The sequence below is a fragment of the Agelaius tricolor genome, unplaced genomic scaffold (assembly GCF_023055355.1).
Source record: "Agelaius tricolor isolate 1412-34295 unplaced genomic scaffold, bAgeTri1.0.p SCAF_1, whole genome shotgun sequence".
Taxonomy (NCBI): domain Eukaryota; kingdom Metazoa; phylum Chordata; class Aves; order Passeriformes; family Icteridae; genus Agelaius; species Agelaius tricolor.
In genome coordinates, this window is record NW_027269261.1 from 112,325,675 (window position 1) to 112,344,679 (window position 19,005).

The 19,005-nt window shown below is 50.0% G+C and overlaps 1 protein-coding gene across 1 annotated transcript in view; it reads left to right on the forward strand.

Moving 5' to 3' along the window:
* The first annotated feature begins 2,197 nt into the window (after positions 1–2,197).
* The window catches only part of XKR6 (XK related 6), a 177,082-nt gene continuing 160,274 nt past the window's right edge, over positions 2,198–19,005 (forward strand). Inside the window, exon 1 of the mRNA XM_071447728.1 lies at positions 2,198–2,957. Within this exon, the coding sequence (XP_071303829.1) occupies positions 2,230–2,957 (728 nt within the window). The 5' untranslated portion in view covers positions 2,198–2,229. The remainder of the gene's footprint in view (positions 2,958–19,005) is intronic.

The window sequence follows — 19,005 nt, forward strand, 5'->3', positions numbered from 1 at the left end:
GCAGGGGCACCTTGCACTATCCCAGGTTGTTCCAAGTCCCATCAAACCTGGCTTTGAACATTTCCAGGGATGGGGGAGCCACAGCTCCACCACTCTCTGAGTACAGGAGAGGGACCTGTGGGATGGGGTGGGACAGGAGCCCCCCTTCCCCAGCACAACCATGGGAAGGGAAAAGGCAAAAAGGAAACCCAGAGGAGGTCCCAGCTCTGCCAGGGACCTGGGAGCTGCTGGAGGTGGGAAGGTGGAAAGCAGCCTGGCTGAGGATGAATTGAGTGGTGATCCTGGGATTTGAGGTTGAGCAGGGACAGGACAACTGACACCAGACTGGGGAGATGATTTTGGAGCAGGATGGGGTCAGCACAAGGGGGTCCAGCCAAGGCTGGTCTGGGGAGTGGTGGTGTCAGCACTTGGGCCTTGGGGGAAGAAGCACAATGGAATTTTTAAGTGTTCAGAGGAGAGCCAGGAAGAGGGTGAAGGGTCTCAGGGGCCATCTGAGGAGCAAATGATGTCACTGGGTTTGTTCAGCTGGAGGAGATGGAGGTCAGACCTCGCTGGGGGCCGCAGCTCCTCCAGGCAGCTCCAATCTCTGCTCCCAGTGACAGAGGCAGGACCCAGGGAACGGCTGGAGCTGTGTCAGGAAGATTTAGGTTGGATATCAGGGAAAAGTTCTTCCCCAGAGGGTGACAGGGCACTGAACAGCTCCCCAGGGAATGGGCATGGCCCTCAGAGCTCCAGGAGTGTTTGGACAATGCTCTCAGGCACAGGATGGGATAGCTGGGGTGTCCTGTGCAAGGTCAGGGGTTGGACTTGTGTGTCCCTTCCAAATCAGAATATTCTATGATTCAGTGTAGATGTTGTGATTTCAAGATGACTAAAGAGATGGAACACCTATGAGAAAAGCCTGTGAGGACTGAGGTTGTTCAGCCTGGAGAAGACAGCCCTGGGGAGATCTTAGAGCCTAGGTCTTACATGGCTGGAGAGGAGGTTCAGGATGGACATTAGGAGGAATTTCTTCACAAAAAGGGTGATTAGACATTGGAACAGGCTGCCCATTGAGGTTGTAGAGTCACCGTCCTGGAGCTGTTCAAGGAATGACTGGACATGGCACTCAGTTCTCTGCTGTGGTTGATAAGGTGGTGTTTGGTCATAGGTTGGACTTGATTTCAGATATGTTTTCCAAACTAAATGATTTTGTGATTCTGTGATTCTATGAAATGATCTCAAGTTGTATCAGGGGAGGTTTAGATTGGATATTTGGAAAAAAAATTCTTCATGGACAGAGTGGTCAGGCAACAGAATGCCCATCTGTGGAGGTTTCCAAAATGTGTAGATGTAGAACTTGGGGATACAATTTATGTGTGATCATGTCCATGGGTTAACAGCTTGACTTGGTTATTCCAGAGGTCTTTTCCAACCTAACTCTGTAAGGGAGCTCCAAGAAAGATGGAGAGGGACATTGGACAAGGGCATGGAGTGACAGGACAAGAGGGGATGGTTTTAAGCTGAAAAAGGGCAAGGTTAGAAGGGATTTTAGGAAGAAATTCTTCCCCGTGAGGGTGTTGAGACCTGTGAGGGCAGAGGTTGTCCAGAGAATCACAGAATAAACTGAGCTGGAAGGAACCCACAAGGATCATCCAGTCCAACTCCTGGCCCCACACAGGAGCATCCCCAACAATCCCACCCTGTCCCTGAGAGCGCTGTCCAAGTGCTCCTCGAGCTCTATCAGGTTTGGTGGTGTCACCATCCCCTGAGGAGCTGTTCCAGCGCCCAGTCACCCTCTGGGATCAGAACCTTTCCCCAGTATCCAACCTAACCCTCCCCTGACACAACCCCAGCCTATTCCCTCGGCTCCTGTCCGGGTCAGCACCGAGCAGAGCCCGGCGCCTGCTCCTCCTCTCCCGCTCACGAGCAAGTTGAGCTCCCCGCTCATCCTCCCTTTCTCCAGGCCTCATCCCCGTGGGTTCCCGGGGCCAGGTGGGACGGGGCACGGAGCATCCCGCTGCGGCGGGCGCTGTCCGTACCCGGGCACGGCGTGTGGAGGGCGCCGCTCCCTCCCGTCCGCGCCGGCCCCGCCGCCGGTCGCTGTCGCCGCCAGGCGGCCCCGGCCCGTCCCGCGCGCCGCGGAAGCGCCGCCCCCGGAAGCGGCGGGCGGGGGGAGCGGGCACGGGGGGGGCAGAGCGAGCGAGCGCCCGGCGAACGGGCCGGGGACGCGGCGGCGGCGGCAGCAAGATGGCGGCCAAGTCGGATGGCGGCGGCGGCGGCGGCGGCGGCGGCGGCAGCGGCTTCGCCCAGCTGCACAACCTGGACGAGGCGGCGGCGGCCACGGGCGGCGGCGTCGGGGCAGCGGCGGCCGAGGTGGCGGAGGAGCCGGGCGCAAGCAGCTCCTTGCACATCTGCCACTGCTGCAACACGTCGTCTTGCTACTGGGGCTGCCGGAGCGCCTGCCTGCGGAACCTCTTCGGGCGGGCCGCCGCCACCGCCGCCGCCGAGCCGCTGGCCCCGCGCCCCCCCGCCGCCGCCGCCGAAGGGCCGCCGGAGGGCGGCGAGGCGGCCGAGCGGCCGTGGCTGGACTGCCTGTGGATCGTGCTGGCGCTGCTGGTGCTGCTGGGGGATGTGGGCACGGACCTGTGGCTGGCGCTGCACCACTACGGCCGGCGGGACTACTTGTGGTGCGGCCTCACCCTGGCCTTCGTGCTGCTGCCCTCGGTGCTGGTGCAGATCCTGAGCTTCCGCTGGTTCGTGCAGGACTACACGGGCGGCGGGCTGGGCGCCGTGCAGGGGCTCAGCAGCCGCGGGCCGCCCATGATGGGGGGGACCGCGGGCCGGCGTGGGGGACCCGCCGGCGGGGTAGGAGGAGCCGGCGGCACCGCCACCCCCGGGGCGCAGCGCCTCTGCAGGATCTCCGTCTGGGTCTGGCAGTCCGTCATCCACCTGCTGCAGATGGGGCAGGTCTGGAGGTAAGGGGCGGCCGGGGACTCCGCCGTGCCCCCGGCGGGGCGGGCGGCGCGCTGGGTCGGGGACGGCGGCGGCGGAGGGGCGGGAGCGAGGACTGCGAGCGCCCGGTGCGAGGGGGACGTGGGGCAGCGTCAGCCTCTGCTCCGGGGGGGATGTGGGGCACTGTCACCTCCTGGTTTGAGACGGACGGGGACAGTGTCACCTCCTGGTTTGAGATGGACGGGGACAGTGTCACCTCGTGGTCCAAGGTGGACGTGGGTCAGTGTGCGCTGGCCGAGGAGGGGCTGCTGTAGGTGGTTGTCGGCACCTGGTTTGAGGTGGATGTGGGTGACTGTCAGTTCGTGGTCCAAGATGGGCATGGGTCAGTGTCACCCTCTGGTTTAAAATGGGTCACTGTCCCCTGGATGAGGTGGGGAGCTCTCAGCTCTTGGTCCAAGGTGGACGTGGGTCAGTGTCACCTCCTGGTTTGGGGTGGATCAGTGTCATCTCATGGTTTGGTGTGGGTTAGTGTCATCTCATGGTTTGATGTGGGTCAGTGTCCCCTAGACAAGGTGGGGCAGATGGGTGTCAGTGTCACCTCGATAGGCTGAGGTGGCTGTCCCCTAGCTGAGGTGGACCAGATGGCCATTGCTGTTACCTCATGGTTGGAGGCAGACGTGGGGCAGTGTCATCTCATGGCTTGAGGTGGATCGCTGTCCCCTGGCTGAGGTGGGACCGATGGGAGTCAGTGTCACATCATGATTTGAGGTGGACATGGGTCACTGTCCCCAGCTGAGGTAGGGCAGATGGGGGTTGTTGTTGAATTGTGGTGTGAGATGGACATAGCTCAGTGTCACCTCGTGGTCTGAGGTGGTGGTGGTCAGTGCAGTGCTCCCCACGTGGAGAAGGAGGGGAGGTTTGGGGGTTACTCCAACTTTGAGTGAGGAGAGACCCAAAGACTCCAAAGGGAGGAGTGATTTCCACAAAATGAGCCTGGGGGACATGGGGGTCATTGTCACCTCATTGTCTGAGGTGGACCCTTGCCAGTGCTCCCCATGGTGGAGAAGGTGTCAAGGGCCCCCTTGTGCTGAGGGGACATTTGAGGGGAAGAGAAGTTCCCCCAAAATATGTCTGTGGGGCTGAGGTGGGAAGAGTGGTGTTGGTTGGTGGAAGCAGGACATGAGATGGTGCTCCCCACGTGGATATTTGGGGTGACTCCTTCTTCACTGAGAAGACCCCCAAAGGGAGCACAGATGCAGCATGTGGGGCTGAGGAGAGGGAAATAGGGCTGCTGTCACCTCACAGCTTGGAGGGGACACAGTTCTGTGCCCCCCATGGTGTGGGATGGAAGGGATTCTGGCTCCGTGGGAATGAGATGGTGCTCCACAGGCATGGGGCAGGACTGGGAGGGGGGTCATGGAGCTACTCTTCCCTCCAGGACAGGCCCAGGGCTGGGGTGACCCTGGCAGTGGCAGCACTGCAGAGGGAGGTCCTGTGTCCCCGGAGGGGACTCACCCCATCACCCCCCTCCTGGAGCCAGGGGGCAGCCCGGAAAAGCCCCCATGGAACACAGGGGCTGCTCCAGAGAGGGTCTGCGGGGGGATGGACCCGTGGCTGCCAAGCACTGGGAAGTGCTGGTTCCAGAGGGTTGATGTCCTCCTGGCACAGATCCCGTGGGGATGAGAGGGGTGAGGGTCTCATCCATGCCCGAGAGCCTCTCCCCAGCCCGTGGAGCTGCTGGCTCGCTGACTCCCCTTGAACCGAAGGAGCGGGTGGTGGGAGTGGAAAAACGCAGCGTGATGCCTCGGCTGTGGCTGTGGAGAAAGGAGAAGCCTCCTCGGTGGGGACGGCGGCGGTGGGGCTGCCGGTGCCAGCCTGAAGGTCAGGGATAAGGGACTCTACCCTGCCGGAGGGAGAGGTCCTGGGGTGGAGGAGACACTGGCCAGAGGACGAGTCTGGAAAGTGACCTCGGGCTCGGCAGGAATAAAAAAACATCCTCCAGTGCGAGCTGGAAATTACGTTATCCTCCCCAAAAAGAGAGGTGGGAGGAGGCAGGGAGGGATTCTCCAGGATGAAAGCCTGTGGATGCAAACACTGCCACAGAGATGTCGGGCTTACCGAAAGAGGTGGTGTAAGGACAGCTGTAAAAACCCGGCGTGGCCCAGCATCCTCTGAGCTGGGGCGCGGGTTGGTAACGTGGAAGGGGTGTGAGATTTGGGGTGGGGGTAGAGGGACAACTCTGCGTTGTGTCACAGGGTGGTGGCTGCACCCCCTCCACACCATGGATGGGTCAGGTTGTAGGGAAAAGGCTCTAGATGGGGGTCCCTCAGCGTTTGTAGCTTTTCAAATAATCCTTAGGGATCAAAGATTTTTATTTTCCCAATTTTTTTTTTGAAGAAGCCGCGGGGGTGGAGGGGAGGGGATCTGCGTGGGAAGGGTACGTGAGATGTGTACGTAGGAAATAAGCCCATGCAATCATGCAGTGCAACAGCAAATACATATTTCTTCTGCATCTTCAATGTCATTTGTGCAGCATTCAAAGCACATTTGTTCTCAACTTCTGCTTGGGGGTTTATTCTATTTTTATGGGTTTTTTACGGCCGGGATTTGGGCTGGGGGGTGGCAGGAGGGGGATGTCTGCGGGTGGTGCGTGCGAGGATGATGAATTGGTCCACGACCCTTTCTGCTGCTTCCCCTGGTACTCCCAAGTGCTGATCCCATCAGCAAAAGCAGTTCTCAATGCAGATGCTCCTCTGGCAAGTTGGATTTTTCCTTTCTTGGAGTCAGGCAGAAGAAATGATTGTGTTTTAGCTGTGCACAAACACCCCATGCCGTGGCACGCTCGAGTGAGCATGTGGGGAGGGGGATGCCGAAGGGATGCCAGCAGGGACAGAGGGGATTCATATAGGGGGCTGATTTTTGGGTAATAGGAAGAAACAAAGCTCAAGTTGCCCAGACTTTTCCCTGCTATGCTAATGCAGAGGAAAAACATTTGCTTCTGAGATTGTGCAGGGCTGGGAATGCCAAAGGGGACTGATAAGGAATGCTGCAGCCCGGATCATGTTAGGTGAAATCAGGGATCTTTCTCTCCTGTTGATTTCTAATCCCACCAGCACCCAGCTCCCGCTCTTTAAGGCACGCTGGACAGCGTGGAGCCGACTCCCAGTATCTGACCAGAGCCAGAATTAACTTCCTGGGATCTGTGGAGCAGCCTCCACGAGGGTGTCTTTTTGCATTCCCACTACAGCTATTGCCAACGCCATTAAAATTAATCTCGGATGCGGTGATGGGACTAATACTGGATCGCACTGGTTTGGCCGCCTTTGCCTGCAGCACAATTGCTGCCTGCTGGGGATGAAGTTTAGGCGTGGGGATGGAGGAGGAAAAGCTGGGACAGCGTAAGTTCAGTGCGTAATGCTCCGAGCCTGCTCTCCCGTGGGATCACGGATCCGCGCTGCCGCTGCACGGAGCGTAATTGGGATCGTACCTTACGTAGGGGATGTCGTGGGTGTTGCTCAGCAGCTGGGAGCCAAACCGTGGAGAATTGGAGGGGGGCAGGTTGGAGTAGTGCAGGAATTCTCATCCTGAATACGTTAGGTAAATGTGCGTTTGGATTTTGAGGGATGACACAATTCCTGTGGCGGCTTCTTCTCGTAAATACTGGGAAGACTCGCCAATAAGATGGTGAATAAATAGCATTTTATGGCAGAAATATAAATATACATCGGGATCTTATTTTAGCAAGGCTGTCTCTTCGTTTTGTCAGGGTTGTGGGAGAAGGAGCTTGTTTTGGAGCAGTCTGGATGAGGGCTTTGTCTGTTTGTGTTGTATTCAGAGGGTGGATCGTGACCAGGCAGGAGGGTTGAGGGGGCAGTGTGAGTGCTGAGGGGGCACTTAGTGATATTCCTGGAGTTTTTGTGGTTTTTTTTAGTTCAGCTGGGATCTGAAGGATGTGTTAATACTGTCTGTCTGTAGTGGTTGTTGGAAAAATAGTAAAAACATATGTGTGTGTATATAGATACATTTATTTTGAATTCTTGCTGGAAGTAGTTTGATCTCAAATGGATGCCAGTAGTCTGATCTCCAATGCCATTCCCACCAATAAAGCTTAGCTCCTGGGCTTTTTACCTTCATAAACCTACAATATTCACCTTTCCTCTCAAATCTTAGATTGTCTTGAGGATTTGAACAATTCATCCAGACTGTCCAAAAAGTGAAGGATGCCAGTTGGGGCACATTATGCTCATTATAGAGGTGCTGCAGTGCAAGCTGCCAAGGGCTGTTCCTTGAGGAGGGATGCTGTGGTTTTGCTGGAAACAGGGTGAAGACAAGGCTGTTGCTTTTGCTGGAGCTGTTCAGCCATATAAATTCAGGAGAAGTCTTGAGTAGTTGCACAGGTTGTATGAATGACAGGAGTGAACTTCCCTGTCTGATGTACCTTTCCTTAACCTCTGCTGGAAGTGGGTTACTGGGTCATGGATGCTGCCCTGGAATAGGGGGTTTAGAGTGGAAAGTCAGATCCCTTGCGTTGTGCCATGCTGTTAAAGCAAACATTATTGGATTCCATTGGATTAACGGGATGTGGAGCTGAGCTAAAATGAATGCTGACCAGCTGGAAATCTCTGTGTGTGTGTTAAACTATCAGTGATGGTGAGTTTTGGGACATGAATGTGCTCTGTTTATGGGGTTTGTAATTAAAACAGATTTGAATACAGATCTAGGAGAAAAACATTCTGTACAAGAAACCCCAGCAAACCACAACAAACCTTGTCATTGTTGTGACATTAAAAATTGTCTTGTGTACGTACATGGTGAGAAATTCATAACATTTAGGCAGAGAGTTGGCATCTTTTTTATTAGTGGAAAGACCAAATCTGTGAGCTGTTCATCTTTGGAGGTGGAAGGATGAATCAATGGGTTTAAATGGAATATATGGCATTTAATGACTTTGTGTTTGAGTGGATTCAGGCTCTCCTAAAATACTTTGTCTGGGATGAGCTTTGTGAGTTGGAGACACATTATTTTGGATAGTTTAGAAATACAGGCAGCTACAACTCTGAAGTTCTCTGCCTGAATCCCTCAAAGTGGAAGCCATCTGCTTGTCAAACAGCAGATGAACCAGAAGCTGCTGACCTAATGCTGCCTTCTTGTCTTGGTTTGGGATGTTCAGCTCTGTAGAGACTTTCTGTAAATTTGCTGCCTTCCTTGGCATGTTGGAATATTTCTTTCAGCTTTTTCTGGTTAGCTCGTCTGGCAGCTGAGTTTTTCCTTTTAGCCAAGTTTTAACAGCTTGCTTTTATAGTATGGAGTTTTGTCAGTTTTTGACAAGTTGGCAGAGGGAAGACATTCTGGGATAGATGATAAATATGTTCTCCCTACAAAATCAGGTCTGGGGTATAACTTTTTATATTTTTTTCCAGTGAGGTTGTTCTCCCTTTCAAAAAACTTACCCATTCCACCCCCAATTTCTGCAGGATCTCCATAAGGAATTGCTGGGCTGTGGGTGTAGAGGTCCAACAACATCTACAGAGCATATAGGTTGTGAGAGAGTGGAAATAATAATAATAATCATAATAACGATGGAAAAAGGGCTTTATCCCTTGAGAGGGGTCTCCATGGGTGGCTGGTGGTGGTGATGCACCGTGTCTTGTTGAGTGGTTCCCACTAGAGGGGGTCCAACCACAGATGTTGGAGCGGATCTGCTGGGCCAGCCTTGGGAGGGCAGAGATTTCTCCAAACCTTTCCTTGGGAGAAATAATATCCTGCCCTGAGCTGCTGGCAACTCCCCTTCCCATGCAACCCGGTGTTTCTGCAGAGACAGCATGGCTTGGGCAGGTGGGGAGTGGGATTTGGAGGAGAAGCTGGAGTTTGGTTTGCTCTTGGATGCTGTTGAGGAAGAGCTACATGGTACCCTGTGGCTGGGCAGTGACAGCAGCTCATCACCGCTGGGTTCTGGGGAGGAGAAAAGGGGAGCAGAACTGCTTGGGTGACCTGACTTAGTTCTTACTGGAACCAGCATAAAATTTCCGTGGCTTTCAAGATGTAGACACCGTTGCAAGGTATTTTGGGGACAGCATCTCCAGGAGTCCAAAAACTGGAAGGGAACCCAACTGCTTTGAAGTTGTGTTGCAGGCTGCTTTCCTAAATGCTCCCACCCATGTGGTCCTTGACCACAACATCCCTTTTCAGCTGTTCAAGCTGAACTCCAGGAAAAACAGCTGTTTGTTTTTTTCCCACTCTCCCTATGGCTTTATCTCTAATGCCAGTGGCAGCCTGACAGTGCCTTTCCTGGTGGAGGGGAGGCAGGGTGCCAAGGGAAGGAGGGAAAGATGGCTCACCATTTTTTATGTGTTAAAATTCCAGGCTCTGTATTTTCCACCTTTCCAGACACTTCCATTTTGCTTTCAGCTGCACTGAGCCAGCTTTATTCCTTGCAGTGGTTCTTCTCTCTGAACAAATGTAGGTTATTCAGGGAGCATTTCTTTTAATGAAAAGGATGGAGGAAGAACTGATGGTGATAAAGCATCTCTTTGGAGGAGAGCTGCTTGCTCTGCCTTGAGACTGCAAGGAGCAGAAATGGGACATCAAATTTGTGATTTTCCTTGGGGAATGAAGGTGAGCCTGTGGAAAAGTCTGGATCCCTCACTCAACTCCACTCTCTACTCATTTTATTTCCCTTGAATCCTGACTTGATTTTTAGCACCTGACTGTAGTGAAAATCAGCAGTAGTACAAGGCAGTGTTTTAACACCTGGAAGCTTTTAAGCAGGAGGAATTGTGAGTCAGAGCAAAGCTTTGCTAGAGAGAAAATTAAATTGTAATTAAAGGCATAAGCAAAGAACATGTGCCAAATATTGTCACTTCATTGACCCACCTTCTTCTGATGTGCTGGGATTCAGAATGATGGCCAAGCCTATCATAATGCTTTAGGGCACCAAGATGCTTTTCCAAACAGGATCCCAAGAAAATGGGCAAAGAGCTTTCCAGGGGAGGAGGATCTTTTAGAAAATCCTCCAACCTAGCCACAGTCTGATGGAGGGAGGAATACCTGTATTTTTAACCCTGTGAAGTGCTTGATCTTTGCAGGCACATCCCATATCCTTTAGGCTTCAGCATCAAAGATGCTCCCAAAACCTTCTGGATTGCGGGACTGAGCATTTAGCTGTGTCCCAGGGGCAGCCCACTGCATCTCTCTATGGATGGATTTTTATGTTTGTATTTTTTATCACTCTCTCCATTTGGGATTTACATTTCCAACCACCCTGTATTCCAGTTTCATCCTGTGTTTGGTTATATGGAAATGCTGTAGCAGAGGAACCACATTCACAGTGCTGAGGAGGAGTCTCAGGAGTTACTGTTTGTCCATCCCTGAACAAATTTCACTGATGGACTTTCATTATTTCAGTATAAATGGGTGGTTTATTCCTTACTTCCATATCTTGAACCAGGAAGAAATTCAAATCTTGGCCAAGAGACAAAGAAGTAGAGCAAAAGGCCATCTCAAATGTGTCCCCAAAACTATAATGGGACCTGAAGACTGTGCTGCTCCTCACGTCTCCTTTTTTTGGAAATCTGTGAGAGCTCAGGTTCACCTCTGAAATATTCACAGTCTGTCCTTAGGTGACTTCAGCTGCACAGAAGATTTTTGCAGAATTGGCAGCTTTGTTGAAACCTTCTGTGTTCAAGCCCAGAGCTTTTATCATGACCTCTTCTTCCTCTGCTCCATTCTGATTTGGTTTACCTGCAGCAGGATTTTGGCATCCCAAAGAAATATCCCTGTATTATCACGGAATAGAATCATGTCACAGAATGGTTTGGGTTGGAAGGGACCTTAAAGACCCATCCTGTTCCACCTCCTGCCATGGACAGGGACACCTTCCACCATCCCAGGTTGCTCAAAGCCCTGTCCAACCTAACCTTAAACACTTCCAGGGATCCAGGGGCAGCCACAGCTTCTCTGGGCAGTCTGGGCCAGGGTCTCCCCATCCTCACAGGAAAGAATTCCTTCCACATATCTGACCTAAATCTCTCCTCTTTTGGTTTAAAACCATTCCCAGTTGTCCAATCACTATCTGTCTATGTAAAAGCCACTCTTCTTTTTTATACACCCTGTTTAAGTACCCCCCTTTGTACAGGATGGGCTGAGGGAATAGGCATCTTCTCCCTGTCCCAAAACCCCGTGGGAAATAGGACTGAGACAGGAATCTCTCAGTGCCCTGTAGATGGTCATTGAATGGGCACTAGGAAAACCAAGCCTGTTGTGAACAGACACAAAAATGGACACTGCAGAGGTCTCAGCTCTTGCTGGAAAATTCCTGTCAGCTGCTGAGCTACATCAGCTTTTCTACTTCACAAGTCTGCTAGATGTGGGAGAAGTTTCCCATAAAACCCTCACCATTTTGGCAGAACTCTTATTAAAAACTCCTCAGGAGCCGTGATGCAAAAGCCTCTGGCAGCTGGAGCTGCCTTTATCACTTTGCTAATTAAACCTGTGGGAAAAACCCAAACCTGAGTGAGGGAGGATCATGTCCAGCTGCCAGAACCTCCCTCAGCTCATGGGGTTCTGTGGGGTTTTCTGTAGGGGCAGGGAGCAGGATCATATTTTGCTTCTGTGATGGACACTAGACATCACAACTCTCCAAAAAAAAGTCCAGGAGAGATGAGGTCCCCCATCTTATCAGTGGAGTGGCTCAGGATCATCTCTTAAAGCAGGGACATGTCACATATCCCTATGAGTTTAAAAAGTTCCAGTCTCTGGGAAAATCACCATTCTCCCATTTTCTCCTGTAAAAAAAAGATGAGTTTAACTCCTCATGCTTGGATCCCCCACACAGGCAGCCCTGGATGACAGGATGGCAGAAATACATTGCCTGATCTACCAAACACAGAAGACAGCAGTGAAGCACCAGGAGTGCTTTTGAGTTTGGGATTGGAATTCATCCCAGTTATGTCTAAGCGAGGGAAAAAAGAGCAACGGAGGCCGATGTTGTTGAAGTAAAAATTGTAAAGAGTGGTATAAGCAGAAGGCATTTAAATAATGTAAACAGTCTGGCATGGGAGGAAGGATGGGAGGCATTCCAGAAACAAAGGGAAAATAGTTTTAAAACATGGCTAAAAATACAGCAACTCTTGAATTCCAGAGATTATCTCAATTAGCGCTTTTCAATATATCTTTACAACAGAATTGTAGGAGTTCACAAAAGATAATGGAGGCTATGAGATACGGAGAAGTGATATACATTTGTTTAATTAAAAGGATGAAGGGCTCCCTAAAATAAGATTCACTTATCTTCTGTAGCAGGGAAGAGCGAGGTTATATCCGGAAAACTGCAGCTCGTGGCACCGTAGTGTGGAGAAAGCATGGAGAGAGCCAAGGCTGGGAGGAAGAGCCCCTTCTTCAGCCTCAGCAATTCCTTGCTCAGTGACTTTCAACAGCAAATCCCTTCCCATGGGATTTATGTGCTATTAGAGCAAAATGGGATGATTTTACATTTCCAAGAGGATTTTGTTTGATGTTCAGAGAGCAGGAATTGGACATTTTCATCCAACAGAAAATCAAATACTCAGACATCAGAGCTTTGAGGGGCAGGCAAACATGGTTTAAGTTGGGAATCTGTGTGTGTGGAGCTGTGCATGGATGTGCTTGATGTCCTCTGGCTCCAGAGGTGTGTGGCACATGTCAGAATTTATGTCCAGCCTCAGCATTGCGTGTCCATCCCTTGGAATGGGGGGAGAAGAATGCATGGATATCCAGCTGGAAGTGTAGGGGGAGACCATAGGGGCCAGGGAGGAGAGAAGACCCTCATGCAGATCTAAATTAAATAAACCCCCCTGGATGTATATTAATATGTTAAGTAGCACTAAGCTCTGTATCCCAGCTTAGCAATATTTCGAGGCACTTTATTGCTTTAATGGAGGGATAAAATAGAACCTGCAATTATAGTAATTTTTTCTAATTGAATATTTTGCTTTATTCTTTTCCTTTCAAAGCATGACTGTAAGTACCAGCCTTCATAAAGCTTTGGAAATATTTATACTTTCCCTCTCTGGCAATGGGTGTAAATATGCTTTTTCTTGGGCAGACTGTTTGGGTCCCTCCTGGACGAGAAGCAGAACAGCTCTGGAGAGCAGTGGGCAATGCACCTTCCTCTGCTCTTTTTAATCATGGAATTCTGGGATGGTTTGGGTTCAAAGGGGCTCTAAGAATCTTCCAGTTCCAACCCCTTTCCATGGGCACGAACACCTTCCTCTATCCCAGGTTGCTCCAAGCCCTGTCCAGCCTGGCCTTGGTCACTTCCAGGGATGCAGGGGCAGCCACAGATTCTCTGGGAAACCTGTGCCAGGACCTCCCCACTCTTACAGGGAAGAGTTTCTTCCCAATATTCCATCTAACCCTACTGTCTTTCAGTTTAAACATGGGAAACACTTGTTTCCCATCAGTGGAGAGGGGGGAATGTGATGTTACAGTCTCAGTGTTTTCTGTCATCCTGCATGGGCTTGATGTGAATGTCAAGTGTATTTCTGATTTATTTCTTGTCTGTGCAGGGGTAGTGGACAATAACAGCTGTTATTCCCAGGCCATGTTCTGTGCAAGCAGGTGAGATCCTTGTTTTCTGCCACCTAAACTGAGTTTGGGGAGGAGGACAGGTAAAGCTCCTTCAGGATCCTGCTGGAGCAAGATGTAGATGGTTGGTAAAGGCAAAAGCTGAAGGGCAGAGTCCTTGCCCAAAACCAGCCAGGTGAGGCAGCAGTGCTGACAACAGGGACAAAAGGGGATTAAACTCGACAGCTGATGGTATAATTGGGTGTCAGTTGAGTTTTTTGAAGTACCCATTTTCAGTGGCAGCTCTTCAAACCAGAAGTTCCTCCCTCCAGCTCAAGCCTCAAGCAGGCAGCGAAATGCAGCTAAATTAACATAATAATTGCGTTGTGCATTCCGTGTGCTGAATCTTGGGTTTAAAGAGGGAGATTTGCTGATACTCCCTCCATGTGATGGGATGCTATCAGTTGGAGGCTGTTGCAGTAGCTGTCTCCTCGTCTAAAGGGGACTTTTGATCCAATAAACTGCTTATCTCATGTAGTTGTCCTTTCATCTAGCGTGGGTGGCGTGTGACGGCTGATGGAAGGCGCAGTATTGTGACTCGTTTATGAATATTAATTAGAAATGGAAATAATTTGGAACAGTGTGCACCAACAGCTCTCCAAGCACCACCGGCTGCAGAAATCCATCAGTTCCTCCCTCATGGAACACTCACAAATGCAGGGAAGAGGCTCACGTTGGGGTGTGAAGTCACCACACAGAGTCTGTCGCGCCGACACGTCGGCGATGCAGCGGGAGCTTGTCTCAGGGCTTTATTTCCCAGTGTTTGTCACGGCTGGTCTGGGCAAGGAATGATTTCCTTGGGAGAAAGAAGCTGCAGCAGTGCCTTGCCAAGTCATGTGCATCTGAGCCAGGGCTGGAGGTTGAGGCTGTGCCTGGGCACGTGGCTGTGCCGAAAGGCAGCGCGATAAGGCTCCGGCGCCCTTGTTTTAGTGAAGGACACGCTTGGCTCCTGAATGCTTAATCTTACCTTAGTCCTTGTCACTCCGGGCCCCTTGTCACACGCTGACGTAAATGCATTGTGCCACTGACGCCAGGAAAGGCTCCAGCCCCAAGTGTGATGATACCAGAGCCCTTCAGTGAATCTCACAGTGGTTTGGGCTGGAAGGGACCTTAAAGATCATCTCATTCCAACCCCTTGCCATGGGCAGGGACACCTTTCCCCTTTTGTGGTTCCATTTCAAAGTCCAACCATGTGCACTGATCAAGGATAGAGCCCTTTTCATCTCTCTTGCCAGGAACTCATCCTCAGTAGCCACATCTCCTCTTGGCAGCTCAGTAGTGGCAGGATTTCCCCTCTGGCCCTGAGATGGGCTGGCACAGCGTGGCTGTTTCTGTCATGTTAAGCTTTCTTGGCTTTTGGGAGAGGGTGGCTGCCTCCAGGATGCCAGCTGGGAATGGTCCTGGTGGTGCTCCTTGAGGTGAGGGCTTGTAGGGATGATTATCATCCCAGGGATGATCCTGTGCTGGTTGAGCCTTGAAGGCAGCACTATCCCTGCATAGTAGACAAGGAGGAACCCAGAAGCATGCAACACATCCTTGCAACACAAGGAAAATGTTCCCATTACTTAGGGTTAATTTTTATTTTCTTATGAGACCATGGGCTTGTTTTTCCAAGCTGATGAGGGTGTATCGGTGTATCCAGCCTGTCAGAGTCTCCAGCAAAATCCACTTCTAGCTTTTGGACACGGCCATCAGATTTACCTGTTTGGGACTAAATTTATTTTATTACTCCTGTGTGCACACCAGTAGTGGAGGCCAGATCCCTTCATCGGATTAGATTGTCACTGTCATCTTTGAGAGAGTTATATTCAGTGAGCCACTTTGGAATTGATGCTTAGGGGTGAATCCCAGGTGAGGAGAGCGGAGAAATGCCTGGACATGTCATAAATCATGGAATGACAGAGTGGTTTGGGTTGGCAGGGACCTTAAAGCTCATCCAGTTCCAGTCCCCTCCAATGGGCAGGGACACCTTCTACTGTCCCAGGTTTCTCCAAGTCCCATCCAACCTGGTCTTGAACACTTCCAGGGAATTTAGCTGAGACCCAAACACTCGTGTCCCTGTGGACTCATCCCACTTGGATGCTGGCGGAGGAGGATGTGGTTTGTTGCTTCCACAGTTTTCTGGAGTGCTTTGCTCCTCAGGGAAGACCCTCTGGGGTTAAACTGGGATCATCCCTGGGAGCTCAGGACATGCAGCGAGCCAAAAATGCACACTTCTGGGGTCACCCATCATCACCCAGGCTCTAATTTGTGGGTTAATTTATTTTTAAAGCGAGCCAAGTAATTAACTGCTTTCCTTTAAAACTCCTCGGAGCCCTTCAAACCAGTGCTTTAAAAATGGGTTGATTATTCCGCTTTCTTCAAAGCGCGGGGTATTAGGAAAAGTCGGCTCCTGCAGGCACGATCCTCTGGCAGCCCAAGGCACTCCAGGGGTGCTGTGCCGTGTCACACCCGCTCAGTGTCACAAATCACTCGCCTGTGAGTGCCACTTGCTCTAAGTGGGGCATGACGGCTGTCACAGGGCGGCTCTGCCATCCGCACCTTCCCTTTGGAATTTGTTCCCTTCCCCCGGCGTGGCCGGGGTTGGGTTCTTTGAACCAGCTCAAGCTTTGCTTTTCAATCCTGAGCCTTAGATCTGGGATAATAAAACATCAAAGTAAACCAGATTGTTGTGGATACAGAAAAAAAAAAAAAAAAGGAAAAAAAAATCAGGACACTCAGTAGGACTTCGGGGAGTAATAAATTTGTTCTATATTTAATCTCGTATTTATCGCAGTGTCAGTATGAGACCACTTCATTTTACTACTTTAACTGTAGCTAAGAATAACTGAATCCTTGAAATATTGAGAAAGTGGCTAATACCTGGTGGTAGCTGATGGGATCCAGCTTTAATAGTTATTGATTGGCTTCAAAAAGCTCCCAGTAATATCACATTTGAGCTACTGTATGTTGGGAGTTCAAATCCTATCAGTTATTTAAGATTAGAAGTAATTGTAGATTTGCAGCTTAATCATCCCTCAGTAGGTGAAACCAGCCAGGACTTCAGGTGTCATTTATAATTTTGCAAAAAATTATGTTTGATCTCCCCGGTTTTATTGTGGGAAAATCTTGGCATCCCTAAATTCGAACATTCTCCAGCATTTCCTCAGCTTGCTCTAAGATTGGTGTGGCTCCTCCGATGGGGATGCAAAGCCCAGTTTGAAATCTGTTTGTCAGGCAGTGAACAAATGGGACAAATGACCCCTGTAGGGCTGGTCCTTTCTCATAGTACCCCATGTCTCAGAAGGGGCTGAAAAAATCCACATATCCTCATAGGAAAATCAAAATTATCCCTCAGTAAGAGGAATATCTTCCATTCAGAAATTCAGGAGAGCAAAAAATCAGATTAAACATTGCTTTTGAGTAAAAACTCTGCCTGGGTAACCTGACATTTACCTGTGCTTCAGCAGAGCTTCAAAACAGCACCTATAATGATGCTTTATTACCATTTGCGTTTTTAGTCTTTGTTTTACTGCTCTGGAGTTTCATAATCCCATTTATCAAAACATTTGGGGTTTTGTTGTTTCTTTTCTCCCTGGTATGGCTTATTGCACAATTAGAGCTTCGTTAAAGGCTCTCATTATTTTTTTTGGTTGTGATCAAGCTCTGCTTGCAACGAACCACTGAATTTTCTGTTTGAACACACAGATCTCCCTGTAATTCCATGCTGCTCCTTTCACTGGGAATCAGATCTTTGACATTCCTGGGAAGTGACCAATTTTTTTATCAGTGAGGGCAAATCATTTCTACCTGTTTTATTTTTTTTGTTGATATTTAAGTGTATTCTGAGAGCAAAAAAAGACAATTTTTCCGATTTCCTGCAATTGTCGGGAGCCGCGTAACTTCAGAGGGGAGTTTGAATTCAGGGGTTAAGTTGCATTTCTGGTGGCTTTGCCAACTTCTTTGCCTGGGAATGGATTATTTCCCCCTTTTTTCAGGGGATTAGGGGATTTATTTGTGAAGCAGCACTCCTAACAAAGGTGTCTGAGGCACTGGGTTTACACCTCCTCCATTTACTTTGAATGAGTTGCTTTTGGCATCCTGAAACTGATTTTTGGGGGGAAGAGTGAGGAATTCATGCTTTTAATTTTGAATATTTATTTTGGAATAATTCTGCTGAGGAATTTTAAGTAGGAATTGATCAGTGAGGATATACTAATTGAAAAATTATTGTTTAGAGCCAATTCCCACATGGAATAAGGGTCTCACTGGAGCAGAAAGCTGTTTAAGGATCCTGACTGCTGGAGGAGCCAGGCTGGGAATTGTACCTGGTTGGGATCTGGTGCTGAGTCCTTGTGTGCTGCTGTGAGGCTCATAAAAGACCACAGCCCTAATTAAGAATGAAAATGCACATATTTATGATCTTTAAGTTCCCTTCCAACCCAAACCATTCCATAATTCCATGATATTCAGAATGGATATTCTGCCTAGCACTGCTCCTTATGGTCAGCAAAAGAGTCCTTGCCTTGCTGCCACTTTCCACTGGATATAGGATTAATTGGTTGTGTGAATTAACTGAGGACTAAACTTCATTAGGCTGCCATTATCAGTGCATTTGTATTTTTTCTGTCCTAAATCCTCCATGAAAACATCTGTTAGGCACTCAGAATAGGAGTCTGCATTCTTAGGAACAATTTCACCATCATAAAACTGGACATTTTTACTGATCAGACTCCTTTAAATATACTCACTTCTCTTCCAGTTCTTTTTCCAAGAGGAAGCCTTTCAGTAGGACACTAAATCTGTGTTAACTCTGAGGGCAAGTTTGTGTTCTTGCCTGTGAGGCAGGTGGGACTCTGTGACACTGTAAAGAGCTCTGAGATGAGGTGTGTTCCATCCTCCTCCCTTGGCATTGCCCCTCATCTGTTTTCTGCTCTTTACCCTTTTCCTTCTGTGGGAGTGTGTTCAACTTTTCACAGAATTATTGAAGTATAGAATCATTAAAGTTGGAAAAGACCTCCAAGACCATAGACTCCAACCTGTGACTGATCCCCACCTTGTCACTGAGTGCCACATCCAGTCATTCCTTGGACACCTCCAGGGATGGGGACTCCAGACCTCCCTGGGCAGCCCCTTCCAATGCCTGGTTAACCCTTCAGGGAAGAAATTCTTCCTGATGTCCAGCCTGAACCTTCCCTGGTGTAACTTGAGGCTCTTCCCTCTCCTCCTGTCCCTGTTCCCTGGGAGCAGAGCCTGACCCCCCTGGCTGTCCCCTCCTGTCAGGAGTTGTGCAGAGCCACAAGGGCCCCCCTGAGCCTCCTTTTCTCCAGGCTGAGTCCCTTTCCCAGCTCCTTCAGCCCCTCCTGGTGCTCCAGCCCCTTCCCCAGCTTGGAAGGTGTTGTTTTCCTCAGTATTGTTGAAGTTGGTTGAAGTGTTTTATTTGGACTCTTTTTTTTTCCCCCCAAACCCAGGGTTTCTGTGCAATCAGTG